At 44.5% G+C, this 14,851-nt stretch overlaps 2 protein-coding genes across 2 annotated transcripts; one reads left to right on the top strand and one right to left on the bottom strand.

Annotated features, from left to right (window-relative positions):
• On the top strand, window positions 1–7,257 carry CHURC1 (churchill domain containing 1). Its single transcript, XM_081203743.1, has 4 exons — window positions 1–160; window positions 1,581–1,716; window positions 3,021–3,091; window positions 5,998–7,257. The coding sequence occupies exons 1-4, from the start codon at window positions 122–124 to the stop codon at window positions 6,088–6,090; spliced, it is 339 nt and encodes a 112-aa protein (XP_081059869.1). The 5' UTR covers window positions 1–121; the 3' UTR covers window positions 6,091–7,257.
• An 856-nt stretch (window positions 7,258–8,113) lies between these two features.
• On the bottom strand, window positions 8,114–13,747 carry GPX2 (glutathione peroxidase 2). Its single transcript, XM_081203755.1, has 2 exons — window positions 13,521–13,747; window positions 8,114–10,972 (listed from the first exon to the last, which is right to left on the bottom strand). Exons 1-2 carry the CDS (start codon window positions 13,740–13,742, stop codon window positions 10,622–10,624), a joined length of 573 nt encoding a protein of 190 aa, XP_081059881.1. The 5' UTR covers window positions 13,743–13,747; the 3' UTR covers window positions 8,114–10,621.
• Between the last annotated feature and the right edge of the window lie 1,104 nt (window positions 13,748–14,851).

Here is a 14,851-nt window from a genome sequence, read left to right as displayed (position 1 = left end):
CCAAGGCAGAGAGGAACGCTCGGAGTCGGGTCGAGGAAGTCTCGTTTGTTTCCTTCTTGTCTCTCGCGTGGAGTGTGACGTCAGGGGACGCGCAGAACCAGGAAGCGGCTGCAGAGGCGACATGTGCGGGGGCTGCGTGAAGACCGAGTACCCGTCGCGGGTAAGGGGCGGGCGGAGGCGGGGGCGGGCAGCAGGCGCCCTCTCCTTAATGGCGCCTCTCTCCGCAGGTTCACGAGAATGACCCGCCCCCAGCTTGCTCCAGATCAGCTTGGCACCCGCCACTCTATAGGCTGCCATGAAGCCATCGGGTGTCCCGTTTCTTCCTTTATTGGCTTAATCCAAGGCGGGCCTCGCCTCTGGGCGCGTCGGAAGTGCTGCTTCATTAGATCTGGGCAGCTACAGTCCGCTCTCGCACACGGGGGTTTAGCGGGGGCTTCCAGGTCAAAAGGTGTGACTTGCAGCCGGCAGTCCTAACCTCTACCCACTTCTTACAAAGTAATGCCCGTTCCCCGCCCCCTTCCTCGGTGCTACACTGTTCCCACCCAGTGTCTTCACCTTGGTAATGATTTGTTCGCTTTTAATTGGGACATCCGATGCCCCAGGCAGCTGCAGGAAGTCAGATTCAGAATAGGTGGGTGGATTTGCGTTGAGAACGACTAATCATATTTGTGCAGAATACTGAATGACGGTATTTTGGGTGGTGGCTGCACCCCAGTTTCCTGCAGGAAGGGTACAACCCTAGGTTAGCCTATCCAGCCGCGTGCCATCACTCCAGCCACAGGGCCAGTGGTCAGGGAAGATGGAAATTGTAGTCCAAAATGTCTGGAGAGTGCCAGTTTGAGAGAGCCTGGTTTAGAACTTTTAAAATTCCAGAAAAGTCTCGCCGCTGAACTCAGTAAGTGTCTAGAGTTGCGGTTTACAGGTGACACAGTGGTTTTAGGTTAAGGTTACCAGATTTTTTTCAATGAATCCGGGGACACTTTTCAACTTCCTACTAAATAGATGGATTTTGTCAGGGGAGTGATTTGTAAATCCGGGGACTGTCCCCGGGAAACAGGGACATCTGGTAACCTTATTTTAGATTATAGTCTATGAATATATTTACATATATTATGTTAGGATAATTGAGAATATGTTTGTAAAGTAATTCAGTATTACTAGCCCCATATGGTCTATGTGGATGGCTGGAGGGAAACAGACAGGCATTGGCACTGAAAGACAGTGGCTTGCCTGAGACCACTAAATGTTTGTGGTCAGCCTAAAACTAGACCTGGAGAGGCCCAGTCATGCTATTAACAACTTTTACATCCTCTGTTAGAGCAAAACTAGATTTTACACCTAGTATATAAATTGTGTCTGTTAAGTTTCCATCTTCATTGCTAATAGCAATGATGGGATTTATGTATGGAAATCTGTGTAGCCCTGAATCAAATCACCCCATTGCTGAATTTTTAAAAAGAAAAAAGCATTTTGTTCTAGTTGCAGAACTCCCATGTATTGCATAATTTGAAAATTAAATGAAGTGTTTATAAGAAGAGAGCATTGGTTTCAAAATAATTTTGTTCTTCTGAATGCCTTAGGGTAACACCTGCTTGGAGAACGGATCCTATTTGATGAACTACGTGGGTTGCATTGAATGTAAAAAAAAGGATTTCGTGTTGATAACAAACAAAGTAGCAGAAGATGATGATGGAGAGGAAATTATCACTTATGATCGTAAGGAGGCTGAACTTTTACCAACAGTACAGACGTGCTCAGAGCTTAAGAGGCTCATTCCCAGAAGCCTGTGTGTTGAAAGCTGAATATGTTCAGAAGAAGCACTTTTTATGATGGTTACATTTTCAAATAGGTGGTAGTGATCCACTGTGACATGGTGCTCTCCAGGATACTTTTTGCAGCTGATGGAGGTAGTCATTTTCAGTTGTAAGCCTAAGTACGTGACCAGATTCTCTCGGAATTGTGGCTGCTGCTGAAAGAAAACCTATATTCCCAATTCTTTACATCTGGCTCTTGGGGAAATCTGTCTCTTGCAGTGCCATTCTGGCTACCAGCCCGCCTCTTATTTATTTCCTATAGCTTCCAAGAATGGTTTCTATCCCCATCTCTTTCACTATGCTTGAAAGCTGCTTATTTATTTTATTTCTTTATTGAATTTATATACTGCCCTATACTCACATGTCTTAGGACGATTCACAGAATAAAAATCAAAATATAAAACCACAAAATACATAATCAAAATAAAAACAACAACAATCCAATAACTCCCCCCCCTTCAGTGAAATTGCTTGGAAATGTAATGCATGCAACTTTGGGTGATGATTGAATGAATGAACCAGTATTTCTCTTGTGTTACCTGGCTAGTGCCACTCTTTAGAAACCAAATCAGCCATCTTCAAGTCATGTAGAGATGTAAAATTTTCTAAATAATTGTGATGGCAGTGAAAGATTTAAGTTACAATTAGATTAATTACCTAAATGCAGAGGCTGTAAAAAGCAGCCGTGTTCAGCAGCTGTGGCAGTGAAAAGAAACGTGTTCTTTTGGAACATCAATCCAAGATTGGATGTATCTTCCTGGATTTTGCCACTTGACTATTCAAACAATTTTAAATGAGCAACCAAGTGTCAAACTGTGCTGCTTTCCCCTCCAACTTCTCGGTACACCTCTGTTGTTCCTACTCCCCTTTTTCGTAGCTTCTGCTGCTACAATGGCTGCTTCTAGCTGGATGGGCGTTGTTATAGTAGCTACATATGTTCAGCTTCTCTCCTGTCAGTTTGGACAGTGGTAGTGATAGAAAAAGCAAAGTGAACATAGTATGAGAAAGCATAAATAATGGATGTGCACCCCCACATGCTTATGTGTGTGGCAGGCCTAACAAATGTCTTCCTTTGGATTCCTGTCTAACTGGGTGAATATCTTTTTGAAACAAGGGGTTGATTCAGAGCATGAGCATAATTGGGGCCTAAGTGGTCCTGCTATCCAGGCTAATGATCTTTTCTAAATCTATTGGTTTTCCTTTCAGATGTATGTAAGAACTGTCACCATGTGATAGCCAGGCACGAATATACTTTCAGTGTAGTGGACGATTACCAGGTAAAATGCTTGCGACATTCATTAGTCTCCTGAAACTTGTTTGCTTGTTTTTGTGTTAAGCTTCTATGTCACTAAGATGCAAGAAGTATTGGGATCCAAGGTTGCAGTCCTGTGCATACATATCTGGGAGTATGCCTCATTGAACATACCAGGATGTATTTTGAATACATAAGCACAGAATTGTGTTGTGTATAGTTGTAATATAAAATTTCCATCTCTTTGGGTGGGGGGGAATCTAAAGACCATGTGTGATTTGCCTGATATGCTTCTGGGTTGTACTAGCTGCAGAATATGTTGCAGCTGTTACACTGCTTATAGGTATTCATTCTCTCTGTGTGGGTTTTAACAGTCTTTCATTTGAGAAATATGTCAAGGCACTATGAGGTCCATATCAAATGACAGACTATCCAATAGATACTACCAAACTTCTTTGTCAGTTATGTTTTGCATTGGGGGGGTGTTGCTTTGCTGATAGCCTCTAATATAAAGATAACTCTTAATGTTTTACATCAGTGATGATAAGTGCTATTGCTGTCGCTGTCAACTGTATTTTTTTCCTTTTTGTCTTTTGTTTGCTTATGTAAACAATGTGTTTTCAAAATGTGTGCCGATGGCAGATGGCATAATTGTTTACATTCTGCATGATGTGCATAGCAGTATTTAGCATCTAATACAGACTTGCTTTTTAGAATCTCTGCTTTCGTTATACAGTGGTGCCCCGCAAGACGAATGCCTCGCAAGACGGAAAACTCGCTAGACGAAAGAGTTTTCCATTTTGGAGGTGCTTCGCAAAATGAATTTCCTATGGGCTTGCTTCGCAAGACGAAAATGTCTTGCGAGTTCCTGTGGGTTTTTTCCCTTCCCCCCCCCTTTTCTAAGCCGCTAAGCCGCTTATCAGCTGATCCGATAAGCTGATAAGCTGCTAATAGCGCTAATCCGTCAATGGGCTTGCTTCGCAAGACGAAAAAACCGCTAGACGAAGAGAATCACAGAGCGGATTCTTTTCGTCTTGCGAGGCACCACTGTATATGCAGACATGCAAGTTTCTAGCCCTCAACCAGTTGAAAGAAAAGCAAGGGGGTAAAGTAGAAGGTTTTTTTCCTGTGCTGGCCCAGGCCCACTCTGCACCCACTCACCCACACTGAAAGCCAGGCTTTAGAAGAGTTGGTCAGCTTCTGAGCTGTATGTTCCTGAGTGCAACTACCCAGACTGAACACAATGTTGTATCTCTGTCTCCCTCTGCTGGGTGGATATTGGATCTTTGTTAACATTCTCTCAGATAATTCATTAGTCCTTATGACTCATGCACAATTGGTAGTGCTTATTAAATTTTCAACTAGATGGTTACACAACCCAGTACTACTCCTGGGTCGCCACCCGTACGTGCTGCTCTCAGTGACAGCCACCACAGTTTCCATTATAATAAAATCCTCTCACATAGGCATATTTCTCTCTTTTTCTTAAATGCAGTCACAAAAAGTAGATGATAAAAATATATGATCAGAAGTGGCAAGGGTGGGCATAGTGGGGAGGATGCAGATTAAAGAGCACTGATTGTAAAGAGTCTTGGAAGATCTGGTGGGGACCCATAAGGAGCTTCCATTGTGGCTCCTTGCTTTAAGTGAAAAGTCTTGTGTTCAGTTTCTGTAGTTATTCTGCATTGCCATGTCTGTGTGCTCTCCATGGTTAAAACACAAATTATAGAACTGTGGGTCAAGAACTGTTGAATTCTGCACTCTAGTTCTTGCAACAGTTAAGCAAATATGCATATACCGTATTTTTCGCTCTAAAAGACGCACCAGACCATAAAGTGCACGTGATTTTGGAGGAGGAAAACAAGAAAAAAAAATATTCTGAATCCCAGAAGCCAGAACAACAAGAGGGATCTGGCTTCTGGGATAGCCTCTGGCTGTTCTGGGTTCTGGGATAGCCATGTGCAGCCTCTCCGGGGCAGCAGGATGAAGGCTCCCCCTGCCCGGAAGAGGCTGCGCGCGGCTAAGGCAGAAGCCAGGAGAAGTGCTTTGCTGAAGGGGCGCTGCATAGCTCTCCCTCTCTGTGCAGCGCCCCTTCAACGAAGCTGGAGGAGGAACAGAAGGAGCCCCTTCTGTTTCTCCTCCGGCTTCACAGGACAGGTGCGTCACTAAAGGGGCGCTGCATAGTTCTCCCTCTCTGTGCAGTGCCCCTTCAGCGAAGCAGGAGGAGGAACAGAAAGAACCCCTTCTGTTCCTCTTCCCGCTTTGCAGGTCAGGCGCGTTGCTGAAGGGACACTTCGCAGTTCTCCCTCTCTGTGCAGCATCCTTCGCTCCATAAGACGCGCTCACATTTCCCCTTTTTGGAGGAAAAAGGTGCGTCTTATAGAGCAAAAAATACGGTACTTGCTTTTTTGTATACTTGGGTCTCTAGTATAATTCTGAGAAGGGACAGGGAAATATAGAATCCTGCTTTTTTGTCTACTCTTCCCCTATTCTGGCATTGCCTGCAAATTTTAAAGATTGTATTTGTGACCATAAGGAGAAGAAAACAGGTTTTTAAAAAATGAGATCTGAAGTTTTTCTGATGCTAAAGTCTACACCCAGTACTTCATTTCATTTTAATAGTGTCGCGCCGGTTCTAAGCAGCTGGAATTGTACAGGTATGTCTTCACAATAAAAAAGAAAAAGATGTATTGGCTCATGTAGAAGCAAGTTCTAACAAACATGGCTTCAATATGATGTGACATGGGCAAACTGCACATTAAAGGTCTTGGTTTGTAAAACAGCAGCCTTCTTTGATGACCTGGAGACTTTCCATTGTAGTTTTCAACTAGGTAGATGCTAGAATAGCCTGATGGGGCCTGGCCTGTGTTATGGGCAGCAAGTGTTTTCTCTCACCCTCCCAACGTAAGTATGTTTTGTCTCTTGTTCTAGGAATACACCATGCTGTGCATGCTCTGTGGCAGGGCAGAAGATTCTATCAGTGTCTTGCCAGACGATCCTCATCTGATGACTCCATTGTTCTGAGCCTCTTGTTTTTAGCCGATTGTATCATGTTAATTTTGTAACAGCAAGTTATGAAACATGGATTTGGGGGGGGGGGGATCCTGTTCAGTCCATGTAGAGTCAAGTGATATAACTCTCCTCCATGTTTTTAGGTTACAAGCTGCTTACATCCTCTCCACAATAGGTACATACTGCTTCCTAAACTTGTAGGTGATAAAGAAGCCCATTTCCTCTGTGCTGGCTCTGTGCTAGGGCCTAATTTTTAGGACCCATTGTCAGCTGGCTTTGGTAGGAGAAACAAAAATAATAATTCTGAGAGGGGTTGTTCTGCAGTTGGCTTCATGCAGAAATGATAACATCATCTGAGAAATAATAGAAATTAATCCTCAGCAGGAAAGAAAGTTGCTGGGTAAGAACTGCCCAGATTATTTGTTTTTCAGTGTCAGGAAAAGTCTTTATCAGTGTTATATATTTAGTGAATTGGCTCAAGTATGGGAGGTGTTGGGTTCCTTTGGCCTTTCTGATGTTGCTGTACTACAACTCCCATTATCTCTGGCCATTGGCCATGCTAGATGGGGCTGATGGGAGTTGTAGCTCAGCAACATCTGGCGGACCAAAGGTTCCCCACACTTAACACCTGAATCGTGTTAGTGTTTTAGTTTAACAATTACAGTTCTGTCCTAAGTCAGTAGCAGCCTGTGGTCCTTGTCTAGTTCTACCTGGCTTTGGTTGGGTTGTGAAATTAGGCGGGGAGTGGGGAGGATCTGGTGTGAGGCTGAGTAAAATGTGAAGTTGCCCTTCAGGAACAAAGCCAAGTGCTGTAACTTTTCAGCCACTGCTTCTGATAACTCTTGAGTATCAGCCTCTGGATCGCCCATTTTGGAAGTGTAATGTACTGGACAGTTGTTTTGTTCGCTATGCGTTTTGACATCGAAGATACCAAAACCAAAATTTGCATGGTGGTTTCTGAGATCAAGGAGCAGGTTTTTGTCTATGTTTGAAAACTGTTGGATGCCAGTTTGAATCACGATAGTGGACTGAGCCTTTCAAAACTCTGCTGATTTTAACCACTGATTTCAAAGCAAGCAACTCTGGAGACAAAGGCTGCTAGTGCTTGATGAGATGGGTCTTTGGTGTGATCCAGCAAGACAGCTCTTGCATTTGGAATTAAAGCTTTCTTTAAACCCATGGTGTTGGAATTATTTCTTTCCTAAATGGCTAACCGGACCCACTAGAAAATCACAAGGGTACACTGAGAAGCTTCATGGCGAAAATAAAGCATATTTTAGCCATCTTGTTGGACAGCATAGTAGGTGCAATACAGCTTATGCTTCTGTCCTATTGAAATAAATGAGGCAAATGAGCCTGGGCTGCACCCATTGCGTGGTATTGAACCTTGTGCTATTAGGATTATCGCATCAGCACAAGCATTTTTTGCTTGACAGATCAAACAATCCCCTCTCTTCTTTTCCTGTGTACTGTTCTGGTGGTTCTCCCAACCTCACAGTGCTGATTTTGGGGAAGGGAGGTGTAGAAGCCTTGTTGTGCTAGCAGGACTTCTTGTGCTGGCTCCTGCACGTGGAGCTTTTTTAAAAATCTGCCCCATTTTTAATAAAGTGTTACACTAGCCAGCACTTCCTTTAGCAGAATCGCACATTGCTCTCCTTGCTCTGAAGGAAACCCTCTGTTCTTGCCACTTAGTGTTTGTTTCTTGGACCTGTATTGATTTTAATTCCTGGAAGGCCTGACTAAATGGAGTCTGTAATGAGCTTCATAGATTTATTTATATTTTAAACTAAAAGGGGGGAGGGGTCTAACAGGACCTGACTCATTAGATGTCTGTGTTTCTTTCCTCTTGCACTTTAAGCACTTCAGGGGAAAGTCTTTGTATTGCAGCCAGTCAAAAATGCGGTAGCGGCCGGCCCCAGTCTCCTCATTCCTGCTGAAGGACTTGCAATGAAATACGGTGCTGTAAATACAGTAAACAGGCCTTGATATTCTGAAGTGCCCGAAGAAAACTACAGCAGCCACCTCATTCATAATGACCCTGCAAAGAACAGGGGCTGTGTTGATGTGCAAAACGCCCATCCTTTCTTTGTGGTCCACAGCATGCTTTTATTATTGCTTTTTATGGTTCTACAATACCTGAAGAGCGTAGACTCTCCCAGGGTCATACAGGTGGACAGCGGCAGGACATGGTGAGCATTGAATCTCCCTCTTCATCCATCTGGCAATGTGACTCCCGTTAAGAGCAGGCCTTGCTTTGAATGGAAGTCACGTCGCATTGTACAGCTGACCCAGTTTGCAAAAGCTGGCCTTGTTCCATACAGCATATTAAGATACCTGCAGAAAGCTGTATCGTGATGGGGGATACTTTGTTCTGTCATTCCTTCTGCTCTCTCTAGTCAAAACTTTGCTAATGCGTCTCTTCGTGAGGGTGAAAGGACAGCCGCTGGAGCTGCATTAGGCTCCCCATGATCTTTAAGAGGAGTTTACTGAATAAGCGGGGCATGCATATAGAGACTGGGGTTGTAGTTTGTGATGTGGCAAGCCCAGGTGCAGGGAAGCAGGGCTTATCATTTAAAATGATCATAATGAATCTCAGCAATTAAATCTCCTGTGCAGCTCTGGCATACATCAGACTAGCCTCTCCTTAAGCAAAAGACATTTTGTCAAGAGATACTCAGGTTTACCATTTCCTAACTCAGACGTCTCCTTTTGCACCTGCTTCATGCCCTCTCAGTTCACCTTGACAGTTTTTGGAGTCATTCTGTACCCCACATTTCTGCTTTACCTGTGTGGCCAGCTCTCCCTGGCTGGTTGGACAGAGTGCCAGCGATGGGGAGTGCTGCAGTCTGCCACTGTCAGATGAAAGCGGGTGGTGGTGGTGGAGGAGGAATGATAAACAACTGCAGACATTTCATCCGCCTGCAGAATTCATGAGACCAGGTCAGCTTTTCTGCAGTGGGTGCCAGGTGCATGCCCCTCAAACCCAAATCCTAGATTGGGACATTTTGCATTTTATTTGCCCTAGGGTTAAACTATGATATAAATGCTTTCATGAGATGGCAGAGGCTTCTGGATGTTTCTTGAGATGTGCATAAGAGTGTGGTAAAGGTTCCAATGAGTTGGATGTGAGCAGGAAAAGCATATAAAGAAAAATAGCAGCGACATAAATGGCTCACCTGAGTTCAGCTGGCAAGACAAAAGCAGAAGCAGGAGGTATGGTACCGCTGAAAGCGATATAATCAGAAGTGGAGGTGGTAGATTCCATAAAATTAGAATCTTAATTGCCTGATTTTCCTCTGGATTAGGAAGAGCTTCTGCCACTTGCAACGAGTATCAGAACATAAGAAGAGCTTTCTGGATCAAGTCTAGCCTTCTGATCTCACAGTGCCAACCAGATGCTTATGGAAAGCCCGTAAGCAGGAGCTGAGCACTAGAGCACTCTCCTCTCCTGCGGTTTCCAGCAACTGGTATTATGATTTACTTTGCTTAATAGCAAAGCCCAATTTATTTGTGCTGCACTAGCAATTTGTGTTAACAAAGCTGGGCATTTTAATAGTTCCTGCATGGAGCTGGGGCAGCATGTAAATTTTTTAACTGGGTATAGTCCCAATATCTTAAGACAAAGGGGCCTGATAGAATACTGCAAGTCATATTTGTTAAGTCTATACTTTCACGGGGGGGATGAATTTTAGCAGGGAATGCTTTTACCTAGCAGAGTTTAGGGTCATTTTTCAAGCCTCGTTGAATGGTTGGAGCCTTTGGGGGATGTGGAAGGACAGAAATATTAAGCTAATAAATGGTCCCCGGTGATTCTGCCTGGTCTTGTACACATACTGCTTTGTTTAATGCCACGATTTATGGGAAATGGGAATAAAAAGGACATCGAAGGCCAGAAATGGGAAACAGACGAGGTTTTTGGCTTTTTCAGCCTAGGAAGCAAAAGCAACCATTTTAAAGGTGTGTGATAAGAAAACAAGGGGGGATTCATCAACTCATTTATTGGACTCATGAAACAAGGAGTGCCCAGCAAGCAAGGGCCAGGGGATCAGCACCTTTACACCTTTCGGGCCCCCTCCGTTGAGCTTTAGGAGGGCACCGTCACTCAGTAAAAGTCTGATGTTGGCTCTGTCAGGAGCTAGGAGGAAGCACCTGATACACTCAGAAAGAAGGTGAGGGAGTTGGGGCATGGGGGTATTTCTACGGGTAGGCAAGGAAGAGACGCCCATGATCACAGCACAGTGAACATCAAGCCATTCTTATGACCCGCCTTGCTCCATCAAGACACTTGGAATAATCCAGTGGTGGCTGGTGCCCAGTGGGGCCAGGAAGTGGGGCCAGGGCCAATGACAGACAGAGCCCACTAACTCTAGTTTTGCCTCCTTCCTTCTGAGTTCTACAAGAGCAAAACGGAGAAGGAAGAGGAGGAAGCTGACGGGCTGTGCCACCTCCCAGGGCATTTGTAAGAAATAAGGTGCGGGCAGGCAGAGGTTGCCCTAATGGACCAGTCTCCACTGGAATAATCTTGGGGATGCTTGTTCTCCTCTTATTTGGCAAGCTTCAGGAGGCGCTGGATGTCGGGCTCGATGTTGGTGGTGAGGAATCGGGGGCTGTAGCGCTTGAAAGGCTCGCCTTCAGGCCCCACCAGGAACTTCTCAAAGTTCCAGGAGATGTCATGGCGGTGCACCGGGCTCCAAATGATGAACTTCGGTTCCATCATGAAACAGGAAGGGTTGTCATCTGGGTAAGGAAGTTTGTCCTTCAAGTAGGCAAAGACGGAGTGGGTGTTCTTGCCGTTCACCTCGCATTTCTGGCAAAGGGTAAAGTTGGGTTCGAATCCGGACCCAGGCCGCACATACTTCAGGCTGTTGAGGATCTCTTCATTTGTGCAGTTCTCCTGATGGAGAGAAGCGGGAAGCACAATGAGCATTGGGACACCCTGTACAGGTCAAGCTCAGTCTATCCAGCAGAGCACTTTGGATGCAATCTTGCTTTGGTTCCTGCTATGCTCAAATGCATGGCTGGTTTGACTTATGTGAAAGTGTCTTCCTTGCAAGGGCTGAAGCTCATACAAGAGGATATTGCACAGCATTCTGGGGCTGGCTCCCTAGAACAGAGGTGAGAAACAAGGACTCTCATTGCTTTCAAGGCAAGAGTTTCATATATGTGTTTATAAGCAATAATTGGTTTAGAATCATCTTCATTTTGACCAGTGAGATGATTTTCCTGTTCTTTTAGCATATTGCAATATCCCCCTCCCACAGATGCTGCTAGACTCTAGAAGTCTTTCTGGAATTGTAGAATACTGACTCTAAAGTTGGCTGGATTCTGTCAAGTGCTACGTGCAGTGAACCTTTGTTTTTTATTTTTAAAAGTCTTATGAACACATCTTTTGTTTTCAAACCTTCTTATATGGATCCTGTCTGGGGTGGTGAGGCGTGTGGGTTGCATGTGTGAGAGAGGAGTGGGTTACCCGTCTGCAGCATGAGGCCACCAGATGATTGGCCAAGAGTGACTGTGGCTCTCGGGGGAAAAAATAACTTGTTATCTCTATTCTAGGGTGTTAGGTTTCCACAACTGGAAATAAGTGTGGTGCATTTGTGGTTCAGTGCCAGGAATATTTTCTCCTTGGGTAGGCTGGCCAATGGCATTTGTTTTATATTCAGGTCCTTTGTGTTCAGTGTTTGGCACTGAGGAAGGAGCTGCCTGCTGGAGACAACACAGAGACAGTTTGAGAGTGTGGATTGGCAATGACCTTGGGTCTTTCTGAGTTCTGTCATTCTAATCAGGGCTACCTATTTTAGGTTTGTCTGCTGCTTTGCAATTTATAGAGCAATCCTGTGCCTGTTTACTCAGCAAGAACTCCTTGTTCAGGGGGATTTACACTCAAGTAGCAGCAGCCTTGGCCAGACAAACAGTCCTGTTGCAAATTGCTCCCATGTCTGCAAACATCCTTACAAAATCCTCATAGCTGGCTCCTAGTCTGATGAGAGCTACTTCTACTATCTCCTCTGCTGCCTGCAGTGAAAGGGACAAAGTCATGTGTTTAGTGTGCTAGCACAAAGCCCATGCATTATTGCTAGCAAAGCAAAGTTTATCCCAGAACAAACAAGTGGCGATGAGTAATTTCCTTCCTGGGCACCTGGCATGATGGGCACCAGAAATCTTCATATGGATTAAGGGCAAGCTCAGGAACTGATGCAAGTAGTGTCAGGATCACAAATGGTGACTGAATTAAACTCCTGACTGATCCCTAGTGAAAAAATAGATGCCAAAATGAAGCAGCTCAAAAAAACTGAAAAGCTAAAGTAAAAATAAAAATCAGTGTATCTAAGTTGATAGCAGAAGAAAGTATAAGTCAATATTTGGATGGTATACACCTTCTTGAATCAAGCATCTCCCCCCCTTTTTTTTTAAGAAATTGGCCTCTAATATTTATAATGCAGAAAGATTGGAAATCTAAATATAACATAAGCAATTGTATGAGCTTTTGTTACTTTTTATTAGTTTTTATGATTGCATTTTTTGTAATAGTAAGTTTAAACTTTTTAACACCACCCTGAGACTGTAGGGTGGGTGGAGTGTCATAAATGAAATAATAATAGGAATAGTAAAAACAATGTAACTGGCATAGATAATAATGGCTTTCTCTGGAATCAAGGAGTGATCCAAAGTTTCCTCTGGCAGAGCTACACTTCCCCAAACCCTTAACAAACTACAGTTCCCAGGATTCTTTGGGAGAAGTCATGTGCTTTAAATGTATGATGTGTACACAGACATTCTCTTATAAATTTCTACATTTTTGCTCCAAATAGAGCCTTTGTGATGCCTTTAAAAGTGGCAATATTATAGGGTCGTAAATATGCTAAATTGCATCTTAACAGAAGAGCCAGAATAAGTGTCAATTTATAGCAATTGAATTGTTTCTGAACAATGTATTTGAATTTTATTCACCTGGCACTTTGCTTCTCTCTTCTCCTGAGAATCCTGCAGGATTGAACAGTTATTCAGAAGTCACAGTCCAGGAGTCTTTCGGATAAGTAAAATTATCCCTCCTACACGATACACATGCAGCTTGACTCTCCTGTGTGGGAGCAAAGCCCCATTAAGTTAATAGGGGCTGCAATCCCTCACTTCTCAAACAAGTGCACATAGGATCCACGAAGGAATGATGATAGGGTATTGAAGAGAATGGGCTTACTTGACGGGGGAGCTGTAGCTCAGCGGAAGAGCGTCTGCTTTGCATGCAAAAGGTCCCAGGTTCAATCCCCGGCAGCTCCAGGTAGGGCTGGGAAACACCTGTCTAAAGATTTGGACTGCCGCCGTGCCACCAGTCAGTGTCAACAATACTGAGCCAGATGGTCTGACTTTGTATAAGGCTGAGAGATGGAGCCATCTTTTGCCAATAAAGGCTGGCCAAAGAGAGAATGAACCAGGTCACTTACCTGGTAGCCAAACTGGTTGCAAGGGAAACCCAGCACAACCAACCGTCGAGGGTATTTGCTCTGCAGCTGGTTCATCTGGGTGTAATCCCTCACCGTTGTGCCTCAGAGGGAGGCCACATTTTCTATCAAGACCACCCTCCCTCTGAAGTTGTTGAAATCCACCTTCTCCCCTTGGAGGTCCGTGGCGTTGAGATCGTAGAAAGATTTGGCTATGGGAGTCATGGCTGCAAGGATCACGGGCAGCAGCAACAGGACAGCAGTGAGCCCCTTGCAGATACAGTGACTTGCTTAAAATGCTCCTCTGTGGGTTCATGCGATTGGCTGCACCCGGGTCCTGCTGGGATGGGTGGAAAGTGGAGCCATTGCCTGTTATCGATCCAGCTCTTTACTGATTCGGAACAAAAGGCGCAGGTCAGGCCACGGTGTGTTCCATTGCAAGCATGTAGCTGAGGAAGGATATCCAAGCCACGGTGATACTTAGGCCAGCTCTCAATAATTCATGCTGCTTAAGACAAAGGAGCTTGACTCGGAGAATGCCAGTGTGATCCTCAGGAGTAAGTCCCACTGTGCTCAGTAGAACTTACTCCCTCGGAAACGTGCTTAGCATTGCAGCCTAAACTCAAATCCCCCCCCCCCATTTACTATCCCTAGTACTTCAAGACTCCCATAAAAGTGCCTGGCTTAAAACCGTCTATCAAAAACTTCACTCTTGTGGCCTATCCCCACAACACCTACTCACTATGGGCCCTACTAAAGCAAACAGTCTAATTGGTCAATGTCTAAAAGATATCGAGCATCAGAACAACCTGGCCACTATAAGGAAATTCTGCCCTTGATGTGTTCATTTTCCACCTCTCCATTTTGATTCTCTGGCTCCATATCTGCACACACTTATTATCCCAAAATACAGACGTCGTTTTACACTTATAAGACTGGATGTTTTGCCATCTGAAGTACTTGAGGGTCGATTCCAAAAGATCCCGCCTGAGAAGTGTCTTTGCCCCTGTGGAGATGGTAGCACCGAAACAGTGGCACACGTCCTCCTGTCTTGTACTCTCTACAAAGACCTGAGGAATGAGATCATCACCCCACTCTTACTAACCATCCCAGGGTGCTCAACCACTGCCACAATGTCCTTTCTTCTATCAGATCAAAATGAGCAGATAACAGCAAAGGTTGCTAGGTTCATGGCACGGGCAATCAGAATAAGGGCCACTAACTGTCGGCTGAGTCAGGACTTTAAATTGTGCTCTTATATCAAACTTCCTTTTCTGCAAATACTGTAATGTTTTACTGTTGCTATGGCCATTGTCTAATATGAATAAAGTTAT

Source organism: Podarcis bocagei (assembly GCF_964188305.1).
Source record: "Podarcis bocagei genome assembly, chromosome: 1".
Classification (NCBI taxonomy): domain Eukaryota; kingdom Metazoa; phylum Chordata; class Lepidosauria; order Squamata; family Lacertidae; genus Podarcis; species Podarcis bocagei.
Note: the sequence above shows the minus strand (reverse complement) of the source record. Positions and strands in the feature narration are given on the sequence as shown.